This window comes from Phocoena sinus, chromosome 4 (assembly GCF_008692025.1).
Source record: "Phocoena sinus isolate mPhoSin1 chromosome 4, mPhoSin1.pri, whole genome shotgun sequence".
In the NCBI taxonomy this organism is placed as follows: domain Eukaryota; kingdom Metazoa; phylum Chordata; class Mammalia; order Artiodactyla; family Phocoenidae; genus Phocoena; species Phocoena sinus.
In genome coordinates this window covers 113,213,119-113,230,728 of record NC_045766.1, presented here as the reverse complement: position 1 = coordinate 113,230,728, position 17,610 = coordinate 113,213,119, and the positions used below count along the sequence as shown (strand labels likewise).

At 36.2% G+C, this 17,610-nt stretch overlaps 1 protein-coding gene across 10 annotated transcripts in view; it reads right to left on the bottom strand.

Annotated features, from left to right (window-relative positions):
• Nucleotides 1-17,610, bottom strand: part of ROBO1 (roundabout guidance receptor 1) — a 403,232-nt gene that overhangs the window by 101,863 nt on the left and 283,759 nt on the right. For all 10 annotated transcript variants that reach the window (XM_032630727.1, XM_032630729.1, XM_032630732.1 and 7 more), the window contains 3 exons: nucleotides 11,461-11,581; nucleotides 10,972-11,110; nucleotides 8,792-8,919 (listed from right to left, as the gene is read on the bottom strand). In XM_032630727.1, the coding sequence (XP_032486618.1) occupies nucleotides 8,792-8,919; nucleotides 10,972-11,110; nucleotides 11,461-11,581 (388 nt within the window). The remainder of the gene's footprint in view (nucleotides 1-8,791; nucleotides 8,920-10,971; nucleotides 11,111-11,460; nucleotides 11,582-17,610) is intronic.

The following is a 17,610-nucleotide window of genomic DNA, read 5'->3' as shown; positions in this document are numbered from 1 at the left end:
TGAAATAATTATATAGTGGTCCATAAAAAAAAAAAAAAGCCATGCACATGACATGTTGCAGTGTTCTGTTGCAGAAATTAACATGTGGTTTGGTAAACTTCAAAGTTGCCATTTCACATCTTAGAAAATGTCCAATGCACAAATGCACATTTCTTTTAATGGACTATGCCTTCTGATTAATTTTCAAGACTATTAAAGTTTTAAATTATATGGAAGTTATTACTGGGGACAATCTATCCACATTATTTTTATCTCTAGTTTCAACTGGTCCAGTATATGGATTATATTTATGGAAGGTGCAGTGAAGGGATTCAATATTATTCATTTTATCAGGAAATTTAGCAGCATTGAACGTATAAGGGGGGATAATAATTATGTTTAAAGATCAAAGGGAATCATGTTAATTATGGATCTGTTTAATAAAAAAACTATTTTGGTCTCAAATGCATATCAAATACACACAATTAATAAAGACAAAAAAGTATTTTTACCTAATGTAGATTTTTTTGTGTTATACCTAACTTTTTTTCTGTTTCTTGAAGCAATTAGAATAAAAATTGACATTTTTTTAAACCACAATTACAGAAACCTTGATAGTCATTGTTTATTGAAAAGCATTTATTGTGTGTCTATATAAAGTATAATGGGAGATGCATACATGACTCAGACTTTAATCTTTTTATACAGCCAGTGATAAGCAGCTAAGAGCACTAAAGCTACATAAAGTCCTGATACATACACATATAAAGACACATGACTGAAATGACTCCTTCTCTTCTTCTGCCTTCTTCATATCACCTTTATTGCTTCTCCTTTTGCTGAGCATTTAAATGCTTCACACAATGTGCTAAGCATTTCATATTTACTAGCTCATTTAATCTCCACAAAATCCTATGAGGGAGACATATTTACTCCCCTTTACGGAGGAGAAAACTGAGAATCAGAGATTTAACATCTTGTACATTCAGTTTTTGAATCCATGTGTGTCTATCAGAAAAGACTGTTAGTTCTACCCTACAGAACATTTCCTAAAGCAGCAGCAAAAAAAAAATATTGAGGACTGATTTTTTTTTTTTTTTTTCGGTACGCCGGCCTCTCACTGTTGTGGCCTCTCACTGTTGTGGCCTCTCCTGCTGCGGAGCACAGGCTCCGGACGCGCAGGCTCAGCGGCCATGGCTCACGGGCCCAGCCGCTCCGTGGCATGTGGGATCTTCCCGGACTGGGGCACGAACCCGTGTCCCCTGCATCGGCAGGTGGACTCTCAACCACTGCGCCACCAGGGAAGCCCCTGAGGGCTGATTTTGACAGACCTCAATATCAAGGAATCACAGAAAATTATAATTGCAGAAAAGCAAAACAATTACCAAATTCTACATTAATCAGCAACTAAAAATTTCAAATCTCTATGGTCAAAGTAAATATTACTGAGACTCTAATGGGTTTTTAGTTGTTTTGAAAGAAGAGATGAGAAAAATAATCATAACAACCATCATTTTGCATAAGCATTTCATAATCCACAAACCACTTTTATGAGAATATACTTTGTGAATTATCTTTTTAAAACTTTTCTATCATCTTTGACGTTTATAGTCCACGTACATTCATTTTTTTCAACAGATGAGTATACTAAAACTCAGAGAAGTTAAGTGACTTGCCCAGGATACCACAGCTGGTATATATCAGGGCAGCCCTTGATTCGCTCAGACAGAAAATGTTACATGAGCACCAAGGATGCTCCTAAGACTGCAATAAGCAACAAGACTAAGAAGGTGAAGTACATAAAGTGTGCCTGTAAGGAACTCACAGTCAAATGGGGCAGATATTGAAATGCAATAAGGGTGGCAACAGCATGCGACGGGTCCATGAATGTGCATACCTAACCTGACACTGCCTGCAAAGCTTCCTGCAAGATGCCTGCCTAAGCTGGATCCAAGGATAGGAGTAATTAGCAAGTAGAAGATGGGTCAGTGGGGGCAGAGCATTTTAGACCAAAGGACTAACACAAAGAAAAGCCCAGACGGAAGCTCCATGGTGGTATTTACATGAAAAAATATGTAAACAATACAGTGTTACTACCCTGAAGGGAGTAGCAAGAGGGGACTAAGTAGCCAGGCACAGCAGCATTTAAGCACTTTGAACCTTATCTGGAGAGATGGGAAGCCTGACAATGTTTCATGAATGGAACTAATACAATTCGATTCGTATTTTAGGTCAATGTACCTGTTGTATGAAGGATGGATTCTATGGGACAAGATGGAGGCAAGGAAACTGGTTAGATGTTAAGTTTCACTGCACGAGAGATAATAAAGCAGTGATAAGAAGATAAGACAGGTGTTGAGAGTTGAGAAATATTTAAAAGGCAAAATAAATAGGATTTTAAGGTGACTGACATTCGAGAAATGGAAGAGTAAAGCATGACCCCACCAGCACCCAAGCTGCCTACTAGTGTGTATTTGCAGGTTGCATTGCCATCAACTGAAATGAAGAATACGGAAGAATTCAGCTTCTTATGCCTCGTCTGCTCCTGTTTTCACTGCATCACTACTATTTCCTGTGAATTAATACTCACACACTGGGTTAGGAGAATCTTAAAAGCTTAGCCAAACCTCTGACTGTTGCTTCTTGTTTTACTGGAGATCATAACTATTGATCAATTCCTAGTTCATTGGGATATTAACTAGGGGTCAATTATAAACTATAGTGCCCAAGATATTTCAGCATTTTTTTTTTCTTTTCCTTTTTTTTTTTCTTCTTATCTTCTTTGGCATGCAGTTCACCAGCAGCAAGGAGAGAAGCTCTAGGAAACATTCCATTAGTAGCAGTTAAGTCAGCCAAAGGACTGCACTGGTCTTTTTTTTCTGCCTTGTGTCTCTCCGGTCTCACATCAATCTCAGACTTCAAGTTTCAGCCTTCCAGAGGCTGTCAGTGGCTAACCAATCCTAACGGGAAAGTGCTCTGTTCCTTCACTGCAGAGTAGGCATAATACTTATGGGAAGCATCAGACAAAATAATAGTTCTTCAGAACAGAATAGAATGCACGTCTTTTTGATGATCCATTTGAACATTCCTATTGTATGCCAAGAATACATTAAGGAGATATCAACATCATTCACGATACCATATTTTAGAACTAGAAAAAAAAACAAAAAAAATAGGTGATGAAATTGAGAGAATGGAGTAATTTCACATCAAGGGAAGAAAAATGGATAAGCGCCTATGAGAAAAGAGCTGGGATTTCACAGAAATCCCAATTGTCTGGTAACAGAGCATCACCTGGTTTAGAGATGTTTGGCATCTGCCTTTTCTTTTAACAGAGCTGTTGCTGAAAGGGCAGAAAAGCAACTGTTTTTTGAGCTTCAAAGAATAACTGGTCCCTGGGAGAGGCCTGTGGAGGAGTGCAGTGGGGTATGAACTAAACGTCCAGTTTCCTGTGTCTAACTGGCTCAGCACTTAGGGCTAAAGGGAAATGGGAGGACTAAATGTCTTTTAGTGCCTATTGTAAGAAAGACAGACAAAAATGGGATTAGATTTTCTTAATGGTTCAAGTCAGCACAGATAAAATGAGATTGCTTGGGAAATGGCTGGTACATGGAAGTTTGTTTTCAGTTCGGTTTCCTGTGACAGACATAGCGATGGGAACACGATCACTCTGGTGATAGAGTCACAAATTTACTTTGTCAATGAAATTGTGACAGTAATAAGAGCTGCTTTATCTGTGAAGTTGCAAAGAGAGTGGAAAGATTAATAATACCATCGAGTTTGCCTTGTTTAAGCAGTGAGTATCACTGAACCAAAGAACTGTAAGAAATCTCAGAGGTGGAGGACAATCTTGGAAATGGGAGAAATTTGGAGTTTAAACTCTGTGTGGCTTTATCTTCTATCTTTCTTTCAGAAGAGCACACCTCATAAATGGAATTATTTAAAAAGCTACAGACATGATTGTCATCATAAATAATTACTAATTTTATAGGTTTTGCTATTAATAGAATGATAAACTTATTTTTCTGCCTTTATTTTTCTTTTAAGTGTTTTGAGGCTGCATCCACCATGCTTTTCTTTAAAGGCTACCTTCAACAAAGAAAAAAAAAAGTACCCACTGTTTAAATTACTATGAATTGGTTCAAAAATGAAAGCAAGCAGGAAAATTTATGTTGGCTATCATGTGATTACAAGAAGAACCTCAAGGCCCACCTGGCAAGCATCTAATAAAGACCTAATGGGTTTAGATTAAGATAGTAAAATAATGTAAAACAAACCTGCAACCATTCTCGGAGCACCAAGCAGAGGCATAAATTTTAGCAGTTTCAACAGCACACCGTTTAAAAAATCTGGCAGGGTGCCTCACTGCATCTATTTTGTTCAACTTAGACTTTACATTTTATAGGTATGTCACAACCTATAAAATGGTTATAAATACTACAGTATATATATTTTTCCTTAAACGACGGGGCCATTATGCAATATGAAACACTAGTTCAGAAGATAATTCATTCCTACTGTGACAGCTAGCAATCCTAATACTTGTCGAATTGAGACATTAAAATGCAAATATCACAACGTAATCAATCAAAATTGAGATGAAATGTCTTTAAAAAGATGCCTGAATTTGTTTGTGTATTACAGGTTTACAAAGAGAATTCTTGAGGAGGTGCATAGACATTATTACAGCATGGAGGGAAAATGAGGCAGACAAACATCAGGCGTAAATGTAACACTGATGGTTTACATTTATAGGTAATAAAGTTTTGATTATTCCAGAAAATGACAGAATATCAAGTTCAGGTTAACTGAATTTTCTGGTTAACTGGGAGCTAAACAGAAACACTTCTCTGTTGTGATCGTTCCAAACAGCATTACTTCACCATTTTTTATTGGTCATGTAATGGACATTAATTATTTTTCAATAGGTCAAATTACTGCAGAGTCTCTGAGTCTCTGCTGAACGTTTTTTCATAACGATAACACTCCATTGCACATAAAATGTAATCGGTTTTTGAATCATTTCTATTCCCAAGTGGTCGTAATTTTCATTAAACTATCTAGTTATTTTGCAAAACCTCAACATTAAATCCAGCACTAGTTTTGATGGCACTAACAAGACTTAACACATTTAGTTTAAAAGCCAATAAGGTTTTTTTAATAAAAATGTAATGCTTTATATTTGAGAAGAGTTTTAATAACTTGTTACATAATAAATTATCATGATTATATTACTACTTCAGGTTTCTCATTTACAATAGCAAAGGAAGACCTACCTGTCTAGAATTATCTGAACATTACTACTTTTCTTATGAAATAACCAATAATTATTAAAATTAAGTGATAAAGCTATCACTAATAATAACACTTATATGACTACAACACTCCTTATTTATAAAGCACTCTGTAACAGACAATATGTTAAGCTTTAAATATATATAATTTAATTTAATCCTTATAAAAATGCTGTGAGTTTGGTATTACTGTACCCATTTTACACATGGGCAACTGAGACTCATGTAATCTAAATAACCTTTTCTAGGCCACACAGTTGGTAAATGACAGAAATAGGATTCAACTACATTTTGTCTGACTCCAGTGTCTATACTCTTCGCTACACAATTCTCTGTAACACACTTCATCCAGCCCTGGTAATTCCCAAACTCTAGAGCAATTTTTTGTTTTTTCGGTACGCGGGCCTCCCACTGTTGTGGCCTCTCCCGTTGCGGAGCACAGGCTCCGGACGCGCAGGCTCAGCGGCCATGGCTCACGGGCCCAGCCACTCCGCGGCATGTGGGATCCTCCCGGACCGGGGCGCGAATCCGTGTCCCCTGCATCGGCAGGCGGCCTCTCAACCACTGCGCCACCAGGGAAGCCCTAGAGCAATTTTTTTTAAAGCCCTTTATTCTTTCTGTTAGCTCAACAGGTAACTCCTCATTCCAGAGACTGATGAACTTGCTTGAAAACAAAAACAAATTTCTGTGCTCTAACCCAGATCTACTAAATCAGGTTCTCCAGGGGCATGCTTGATAATCTGTATATTTAACAAGCTTCAGATAAGTTTAGATATACACGTTCAGATAACATCAGATAACAAACTTCATCCAAGTTTAGGAAACTCTGTCCAGCCCCAGGTTTTTCTCTGTTCCTTTCAAACACAGACCACCAGGCAGCCATCAGAGATGATTATCTCTTCAGATCTGATCCAATGTAACCTATTGTTAGCACTCAGGATCAAAGTCACCAGAAATGCTTGAATTTCCCCTGTGACGTACTGTACTGTGATATCTCTACCACTCAAGCAGAAGGTTGGAGTTCAAATGCATATTTCAAATTGTAACAAGTATTTATTACATAAAGTGCCTACTAGATGCCCAGTACCATAATAAGGACTGTGAAAAATACACAAGTATTAAAACCAAAGAAATCATGAGTTGAGAATGGAATACTTGAGGAAATACATACAGACAGAGTCTCTAAAACAGCAGAATCAGGATTTCAAAAAAATATATATACATCAAAAAAAAGGAAGTAATTCTCAAATGAGGGTTAATTTTTAAATGTTAGAACTAATCATATCTGTACTGGGGGTGAAAATCAAACGCTCACCCTTATTTAAGAAAGTTTTTTTCCCCAAACTGCTACTGGAACACAGGGTTCTGTTGTCCAACATCAATTCTCAAAATTAAATATTTATTGCATGAGGAGTGAGGAAAAGGAAGATTATTTTTAAGCCCATACTGACTCCAATAGTGCCTCAAAAATGAACCACAAATGAAATACAGAAATCAAAACCAACTATGCTACTGAATTTCTAATAATTGTTTCCTGCTATCAAATGTATTCATTTCTGATTAGTTTCCTTTGTAGTAACTAATATTTTTCTATATTCAATCGCAAAGGAAAAAAATACATAACTTCTCAAGTTTCCTTTGAAAAGTTTCCTTTGTTTTTTTTCTTAGTTAAGTTTTGCTGTTGGGAATCATGTTACTTTCTTTGACATACTGTGTATATTATTCTAGCATGTTAAAGGTATTTTCACAGTGATGTTAATATGCATATTTTATTTTAATAGTTGAATAAAATAATAACTTCTCAACAATACACAGATCTTTCATAAGTTTATAGAAAACCCAATGCAGTTGAAATAAGAACTTCTAAATTCCTTAAGTAGTTTCTGGATTTGATCATTTGTACCCAGTTTTCACTGAAATCCAGGCTTAGGAGCAAGAATTCCATATGGAAAACTTAAGGCTGAATTAACTTTGGAATTGAGTATAAAATTGCAGGAAGAAACTCTATTTTGATTTCAATGTCTACTGTAGACACAGCAGAATGGCTATTATTTATAAAAGCATCATCTCTCTGACTAATATAATAGACAATCAACCTCCCTGTCACAACTGCCTGGAGATAGACACACCTTTTCATGTCTTGGATTCATCCTGGGCTACTTTCACTCCCTCCGGAGGGCTTCTGAACTTGAACTTGACATCTCTTAAATTTATGCTTTCTCTAAATGTAAAGGGGTTTTCTTTTCTTACAGTTTTAGTCTTATGTGGAGTTCAAGTCTAACTCAGATTAAAGAGAAGTAGTCTAAGCCTTAGAAATTCAATGTTTGTTCTTGATCTTTTCTTTTTTTTTTCTTTTGTTTTTATGAGGTTGAGCTAAAAACCCCAAAGGGGGACATAATGGCTTTAGAGACAGGAAGGAAATATTCTTTATTCCTTTTTTCTACTGTAAAAAGCCCACAAGGCTCTTTTGTAGAAAACCCACAGTAGAAGCTCTCCTTCAAAAGCCACCTTTTTCTTCGTAATAGCCTTAGAGGAGACAGTGCTCAGAAAAGATGACAGAGCAAGTGTTGCTAATGTCATACTCAGAAACAAGCTAAGTGGTTTATGGCCAAAGTCCCTGTTTACTCTATATACGTGTCAAAATACGGAATTTTTTTCACCAACAAAATGCTCTTTAAAGGTCACTGTCTCTCAAATTCCACAATAAACAATTTGTCCCTAAAAAGGAAAAACATGAGAGAAAGTTCTCAGATGATACATAGTAAGAAATAATCAGTATGACATCATGGAAAAAGGGGAAAAGGGATAATGAGAATGAAAAACATATGAAATTATGGAGACAAAGGAGGTGACAGAACCATTTCTGCATATCAGTTTAAGATGTGACTTTGACATTCAAAAACTTGTAGCCAAAGAATATGGCACCCATTTTGGCTCACATCACACCAATAATAAATCTTCATCAAAATTAGCAAAGTACAAATGCAATTAATTCACTCAACAAATATTTATTGAATGTCTGTTAAGTCACAGGCACGGTGTGCACAGAAAAAGACTGCAGAAGTCCCTACTCTATGGATGCATCTTACATTCTAGTGGGAAACAGAATCTTTTCACTTTTTTGCTCTGAACTGTACAGACCCTTGAAAGTGCATGACCTGAAGGAATGGTAGACGTATTTTCATTGAAAGATCAAGTTTTCGCGGCAGTAGCTGTCATTTAATTAAAGCTCTGTGTTTGAAGACCCAGAGATTAAAGCACACTCCCCTCCTCTACTTGACCGAGAAAATGCTCTCATAATTTAGAAAACTTAGTTCAATTTCCTGTAACAGACACTTATAGAGCTCCCACAGGCAAAACAATGATTTCCTTTAAATATGTTTGGAATAATGTATATATATACAGCACTATTTAAAGTCTATATTTTATATAGACTACTCCAGTATGTAATATTTTCAAATATCAACATTGTATCTCATATAATTAATCAACCACAAAAAATGTTCCCCAAACCTTACCTTGGACAGTCAGAGTAGCGGAGGCTTCAGCTTTTCCAACCATATTTTCCGCAACACAAGTATATGACCCCGTGTCACCAGCCATCACCTTCCGAATTTTCAAGGTATGATCATCTCTGATTTCATATCTAGTGACATAACAAAAGAAAGCACAGTTAAGTGACTTTCTACTTGAAAGAATCCATCATTACAAATATGTATTTAGGTATCAAATCACAGCCAACATTCTCGAGAATTTAAAGCAGAAGGTAAATAATGCAGCATTCTTCTAAGTAAGCATGTGCATAGAAAAGAGCACTTCTTTTATACTCGCGTGGGCAAAAATATTAAAACTACTTTTTAACAGAATATTTTTAGGCAAAGTTGACGCTTATTTGTTTATTTCCTCAAGCTCCTGTACTCATACTAAAACTTAAGTGACCATTAAATACATTTTTATTATATGTCAGACTTTAAGCATTTTGTAGGTTCTATCTTTTAAAATTCTCATAACACCTTATGAAGTATTATGCTCATCTCCATTTGGCAGATGAGAAAATTGAGGCGTAGGAAGGTAAGGTAGCTTGGCTTTGGTCTTCAGCTATTTTAATGGCAGAGTTAATATTTAAACCCAGAGAGTCTTATTCTGGAATTCCCTTGCCCTGCCTCATCTTGCCTTTTCTTAAATGTTGGGTGTCCCTTGAAATTTCACCTCAGTCCTCTTTTTACTCTATATGATATCCCTGAGTTATACTATCTACACTAGCTTATATATTGATCAACCACACAAATATTTGCTGCCCCTATTTCACTTAAGCTCCAAATTCATAATCCTGACTAATAATTAGACATCATACCTCCAGAGACACTTAATATTTAATACGTTAGATAAAACATTTTTTTCTTACCCTATCACATAAAACAACTCCTTCTCCTAACACAACCTACCTATCTTCCTTCGCCAGCTCCCTATATATAACAAATCATTCAATTCATCAATGGGTCTCAGAACTTTCTCTCCATGATGGACCCCTAGCCTATTTCCATCTCATCTCCCGGTTCAGGCGATTCACATCTCTTATCTGGACAACAATAATGGTGACCCAGCCACCGGCATCCCCCCAACCCCTTGCCACATTAATGTGATATCCATAATGCTAAAAAAATTATTTCCTCTAAAAACCAATTCTGTTCATAGTTATCCCTCTTGGCTTATCAATGTGCATGCCGTACGATTCAGAATTCTTTAGTCGACACAAAGTCCTGTAAATCCGGCCTCACTATCTCCAGCCTGGTTTCCCATAACTTCTTGCCACATGCGCTGTGTGCCGCCATGCTAAATTTCCACCACTCAAAACAGTCTTAGATATGTGTCTATGTTGTGATGTCTCTTTTCCTGGAATACTCTTCTCCTCTTTCTTGCTTATCAAATTGATACATATTTTTCAAGACATTGCTTCTATGTCACTTTCCTTTGAGAACTCTCTCCTGATTTTCTGCTCCCATGGGTCTACCTTTATGCAGCAAAAGGGTTTGCTACGTTACTCCGTATCTATCCATACATGACTCCTTTGGTGAGCTCCTTGACAGCAGAAACTATACCTAAACACTTGCTGTGACCCCCAAACCTAGCAGGGGCTCAAGGTATGTCTGCTGAATGAATGGACACACTAGAGAAGACAGCCTAAAGACAGTGCCTGAAAGTTTCACTTCATTACCTCATTCCCTAAGGCTGCGAGTGTATCTCTGCTTCTAGCCAATTTAAGGATTTGATAGATATCAAGAAACTCTGACCTCTTCTACCATTCCCTGGTGATGTTGTAGCTAAGGAAAAGGGAGTTTGCTTTTTAATTGGTTTGTAGTTACATCTTTAGTGCTGTACCTCCCTTCCCTACCTATTCCCATATAAGACATTGGTATTAACTGTAGTCTGGTTGGACAAAGAGAAAGCTGTTTAAGGAATGTCACATCTTCCAAGGGTTCCCCGGGCAGGCTGGGGTCATGAACTTACAGTTATCTGTACACTCTCAAAGAAAGCATGGCAACCTTCTGATTCTAATTATCTCCATTACTATGTCTGGCCCAAGGAGATCAAGGAGTCTAGAGTAGACCATTCTAATGGCTTATATGTGAAAAGTGGTCTGATGAGAACTGTAGAAATTCCGAGTGGATGAATCCCATCATTAAATTCTGATCCATACCTGGATTTGGGCAGTTCCCCATCATCTTTCCTCCATCGTACTGTGGGCACAGGGTCGCCTCGGGCCTCACATTTAAATTCTGCACTGTCATCCACAGTGACTGCCAAGTTACTAGGTCTCTTCACAAATGAAGGTCTCTCTAAAATTAGAAAAAGTCATCTCAAAAAAAAAAAATACAGATGAACCAACTAAAAGCCATTTTAGATGTTCCGTAAGAGCAGATTTATAATTTAAAATATTATTTAGAAAATTATTCCACCGAGTTCCCTACTTCTCCTCCCGAGGTGTAGTGTTTCCTTCGAATTGTCTTCCTATGTCTTGGCTACTTTATCTCAGGCTGCTTTACTGATTTCTTCTGTCTTTTTTCCAGCCCCCAAAATATTGGTTTACCTTCTAGAAAAGGTCATTTCTTTCTCCCTTGTATAAAGATACTAAATAATAATAAGAGATAAGCTTTACAATGAGCAGATCAGATAAAATTGCACTTACCTAAAACAGTTAGCTCTGCTACTTCACTCTCACGTTCCCCAACCATGTTGGTACCAACACAAACGTATTTGCCAGCATCACTTTTGCGGGTGTAAGTAATCATGAGCTTTCCTCCTCGTATCTTAAAAAAAAGTTTCACGTGACTATCATTAAAATTGCTATAGTAATTTTTACATGACAGAGGTCTTCATAAGTGAAGGCTACTTTCTAAGCATGCAAAGAAAGACTGATTATATCAAAAAGCTGATATGTAGTATTTACTCTATAGGTAATAACTTTAAGCAGAATTTATTCCAAAGGTACAATATAAAAGAGGCAAAACATTTTTACTTACCTACATTTCTTGTAAAGTAATTATATTCTATATAACTAGAAATTTCTTTTTCCAAACCAGCCAAGTTCCTTCATATTATTTAATTAAATGAAAACCAAAAACATTGTGTGAACAATTTGGTTAGCAAATGGAAAAAAGAAAAAGGAAATTTTTTTTAACTGAAGTATAATTGATTTACAATGTTGTATTAATTTCTGCTATACAGCAAAGTGATTCAGGTATTCATATATATATATATATATATATATATATATATATATATATACACACACATTCTTTATCTTCTTTTCAGTATGGCTTATCACAGGATATTGAATGTAGTTCCCTTTGCTATACAGTAGGACCTTGTTGTTTAGGAAATTCTTAATACCATATGACTATAATTAACATGTAAATACATATTAGCTATACGTAATTTCAAGGAAGCATATTCTAGTATTACAAGATGTGGAAATTAAAATGTCTCTAATTACTTAATTTGCCAGAGTTGCTTTAAGCAAATATATCTTAATTTCCAAAATATTACAGAACCTAACCTGTCCTAAAAAACATAAGTGTCTCTGCTGTCCAAACAGTTTCTTGGGGACTTAGGAGGCAGAGACCGAACAGACACTAATAAATCATCTGGAAAGTCATTCGGGTACACTCTTGAACACTTAATTATTTGAAGAAGGATTAATTACAAATGTAAGCAGACTTCCAGTACAATATGTAGGCCAAAGCTAATCATGAATTAAGATTGGGATGCGGAAATTGAACTATCTTTACTTAATTTAATATGCTTTTGGTGGGGAGTAGAGTTCAATGACCCCTGAATAAGTATAATGCTCTGAATCTTAGAAAGGTTTTGTCAGGGATAACTTCCAGAATGTTTATTCATGGAGGTTTTGACCTCACAGTTATTTTGTACAGTATACAGATTAAACAAAGGAGGAAAGAAAAAATACAGAAAGTAAGGAAGGAACCATTCAAATAGAATTTCTTTTTCATCCTACACTGGGAGTTTGTTGAAACTACTACTTTATTAAAGTGGGGTCACAGTGTTTTGGAATGCCTAAATTGCTTTATTTCAATCCAGACATCCAAACTAGATATTGCGACCAAGTCTTTATGTGTTAGGACAAACAAAATATTAATAGAGCAGTTTTAATTTTTGTGCCTTTAGAACTTGACATTTTTCAGTCCTTTTATTTAAAAAATGACCATGATTCTCTAGGTGTCATTATAAAAATCATCCAGGGACTTTTCTCTGCATTGTTCATGATTCTATCCCTCATGCTTAGAAAAATGTCTGCATATAGTAGTCACTCGAAAGATTTTTAATGAATGCAAACTGCTTTTGTAGATAAAATTAGTCTATTATCCACCGAAGCATTTTCATAAAGGTTTATAGCAGCTACAAGATATATTAATGATAGATTTATTGTTTTCATATATACTTACCTGTTTTCAAACAGAATAAATAAAAAGAACAAATAAATGTCACATGAAAAGAAAAAACCTTCCAAAAGTTTACTGTCAATACTTTATGAGCATTTTTCTTTTGTACCTCCCTCTCTCTCAATATAGATATAGATAAATAGATATGGAAATATAGATATAAAATATACATTACACATACACACTTTTACTAAAGTAAAATCATGTGATTCATGCTTTTCTTTGTTAAGTTGCATTTTCAGCTCAATAATATCCTACAAAGCACAAAGGCGTCCACCACAGTAAAGAATTATCACACACCTCATATGTCAATAGTGCTGATGTTGAGAAACTTTGTTCTAAAGACCTGGCTCTGGCCTAAGGATAAAAGCTGGATTAATATAACAAAAGGAAGGAGGGATTAAAATCATGTAATACCATTAATGTTTACTCTATTTGGAAAAATCATCACTGAGAGTCCCCAGGTTAGTATAAATACGCCTACACAACTTCCATCCCATTAACAAGACAATTTCACTATAAAACCCTACATTCTACTCTACACTCACTGGCAATAATGGTTCAAAGGAGACAGAAATTGACAAAAGTGAAGGAAGAAACAACAAAGTACTGAAAACAGAGAAACACACAAAATAACGGATGCAAATGGTAGTCTTCAGTTTCTATGAGTTCAAATTGATTTTGGCATTATGTCAGTGGCTGAATTGAAACAGAGCAAACCAAAAGCCATAATTCTATTCTCTATGGTCACAAATGTGGACTGCATGGTGGCCTGTTCTTTTCAACAAACAGAAGAATAGAAAAAAACATAGTGCTTTAACCCCGATCAAATATAACGTACCAGCTTTAAAGCAGTACCTACTATTAACAATCACCATTTTATGCTGTCATATAAAAATATTGATTGTAAAGCATGACTATACACATTCTAAATCTTAGTGCTCCTTTGTAAACCAAAAATTGACATTTCCTCTCTCTACAGAGAAAGGAAGAATATGTCTAACACATACAAAACACCATAAATGTGAAAATAGCACTATTTAAAACAAGTTAAGAAATATTTCTTGGCAGCTCTCTTCCTGCAGCTGGATCTGACAGCCGAATTGTAAACCTATCAAAAATGAGTTTGTATAATGAACAGACACAATGTTAAACACTGCACTGCAGCAGCTCTACTTCAATTAACCTAACCGGGTAGTGGAGAAGCAGAAAGAGTTAAGCTTTCCGACAATATGGCATCTAGCCTATGTCAAGACTCGAAGCAGAGGTCCCACTTCCTCATTACCATCTACCTTATCAGCCTGCAGTAGTAACCACATTAGAAGCCTACATTTCCATAAGCTCTAGACAGCACTTAAAGGGGGGCCTCGGCTAACTACATACTAGGTGAAAACAAAACAAAAAAGGTCCTAGTGGTGTTGCTACTTCTGGGGAAGGAGACAGGAGGAGAAAGGAAAAGGTGGTGTTGCTACTTCTGGGGAAGGAGACAGGAGGAGAAAGGAAAAGGTGGGAAAAATGTTAAAGTTTCAAATATCTTTATACTTTATATTTTTCTTCAGAACAGTTTCAGATTAAAAAAAAAGTTTTAGTGACATTAAGGTATGGAATACCTCAATGTACTTGATATATAGGATTCTTATATACTAGCATTTTCCCTTTAAGAAGCTATAAATGATTATATACCTTAGGGGTAAAAGCCTTCTCTCCTAGTACTTTAAGACTTCTCTGAAGTAGTTGAAAATCTCTTCTAGAATGCTTTCATCTCCTTTATTGCATTGTTTACTGAGTAACAAGATGATATAGAAAAATCAGGTATAAGATGTAGCTTTTCAAACAAAAGTGAAGAGAATTATTTCATATTTCTGGTAAGCATGAAAAACCACAATCAGAATTCTTACTTCCAGAATACAAGAAGGAACATTATCTTTGCACATATAGAAGCATGCTTTCTTTTAAAAAGTAAATTAAGTAAGCTTTTTGTCTGGTTATTCTATGGCATATACAGCTCACTCTGCAATCAGTGCTTAAAATCAGAAATAAAGATGAACTTAAAATGAACCCCTTGGTATGTTGTCATTTTCTACCCTAAAGCAAGTCAGGTGATTTGCAGTATCTGTTACACAGGAATTGTTTTTCAGGCATCACCCCGACAATGTTATCCATACACCACTAGGTTAATATACTAAACCAACTGGGGCTAATTAACTAGTTTGGCTACACAAAATCTTTTCTGCTTTTAATTACATTAACCTAATGTGACTTGAATTCAGCAGACCAAAAAACGAAACCACTAATTTTATTAAAGACTTCAAAGATGATTTCAAATTGCTAACCACCAAACTGTCATATAATTTATCTCATTTCCTTTAGTAGATTTTGCATTCAAAATCTGTTTCTTACTATAAATACTATTTTTAAAATAGATCCTAACAATGGATTAAAAGAACACTGATCTAGAATGCTAAAAGAGATATATGTTTAAACAATATACGTAAGATGCAAATAGGTGTTCTGATACCAATGAGAAATGGTGCAGTACTTAATTTTTACAATTTTCTAAAAGATTAAAGACTCAGAAATATTCATTTACAGTAGTAAAGACTTAATAAGCAGGGTTAATAGGAGGAATAAAAATTTTAAAGCACCCAGGTTTAGAAATTATTTTTTCTGAGACACTTGATTCTTTACCACTGTTTTCATACTGTTTTGCAAAGTAAATGAGATGAGAGGCTTTGAATTATAGTCTAGTGTATCATCCTTAAACAATTCACTAAGTCTCTTTGGGCAGAATATCTCTTCATAGCAATGCTGCCAATTCTGCCTGGATCTTTGACCTGTAGAACAGATATCAAACTGTTGTGAACTAGAAGGGAAGTACTTTGCATGGGTTTAAGACTTCTTAATGACCATGAGATGCAGGTACCCCAGATGGCCAGTCACAGGCCCCAGACATTCTCTTTGGTGAACTAAACTGCAAGGCAGTTTTGGGTGGTTCCTAAGGACTCTTTCCAACAGAGACATGTAAAGAAGAGTCACAGTAACAGTTTTTATTTCTTTAACATTTAGCATTAAATCAACAACAAAAATAACCACTCCCCTCAAAAAAAAAAGATATATTGTTTGATCAGGGAACAGAGAATGGGAGGAAATGGAAAAATACCCATTACTTTCCAATCTGGTTGCAAGAGTGGTATCAACCTTTAATGTAAACAATTCCAACTGAAGCATCCATACCTTCTAACATACACCATAGTACCTTTCAAAATCAGTTATGCTTTGTTGCATTCTAAATTAAGGAAAAACACTGGCGGTAGTATAATTATATTGTACAAATGATAGGCAAAGGGTTGGATAAAATACACGTCTCATAGCAGTTAAAAAAATTATAACCAAGTAAAAGATAATTCATATAATGCAGATCTTATACAATATCAAAGAATACAGTATTTCTCACTTGGCAATATTTCTTACTCACACTCCCAGGTAAGCAGTTCCTTAAGAGCCGTTAGTAAAAAAGCCATGTCTAGAATGAAATAATTTCATGTTTTTCTAATCATGGTTGAATATCATGTGTAGGTACTTTATATTTTTGAATATACACCTTCATGATTTTGCTGTTTCACTCTTTGGAACCTAAATTTTAATGGAGTTAGTAAGCAGATAAAAATGTAAGTTTTTGAAAAATTTCCACTATCAAAAACCAGTGATATAGGACTTCCCTGGTGGCACAGTGGTTAAGAATTCGCCTGCCAATGCCGGGGACACGTGATCCCTGGTCCGGAAAGACCCCACATGCCCTGGAGCAAATAAGCCTGCGCGCCACAGCTACTGAGCCTGTGCTCTAGAGCCCGTGAGCCGCAACTACTGAGCCCATGTGCCGCAACTACTGAGGCCCATGCGCCTGGAGCCTGTGCTCTGCAACAAGAGAAGCCACCGCAATGGGAAGCATGCGCACCGCAACGAAGAGTAGCCCCTGCTCGCCGCAACTAGAGAAAGCCCATGCACAGCAAAGAAGACCCAATGCAGCCAAAAAATAAATTAAAAAAAATTTTTTTTTAAAACCATTGATATAGGGCTTCCCCGGTGGCACAGTGGTTGAGAGTACGCCTGCCGATGCAGGGGATGCGGGTTCGTGCCCCGGTCCGGGAAGCTCCCACATGCCGCAGAGCGGCTGGGCCCGTGAGCCATGGCCGCTGAGCCTGCGCGTCCGGAGCCTGTGCTCCGCAACGGCAGAGGCCACAACAGTGAGAGGCCCGCGTACGGCAAAAAAAAAAAAAAAAAAAACATTGATATAAAACAATTTATATCTACTACTCTTGTCACCATCAACACTTTTCTTAAGTATAAGAAGAAATGTCAAGAACTTAACCTTTATT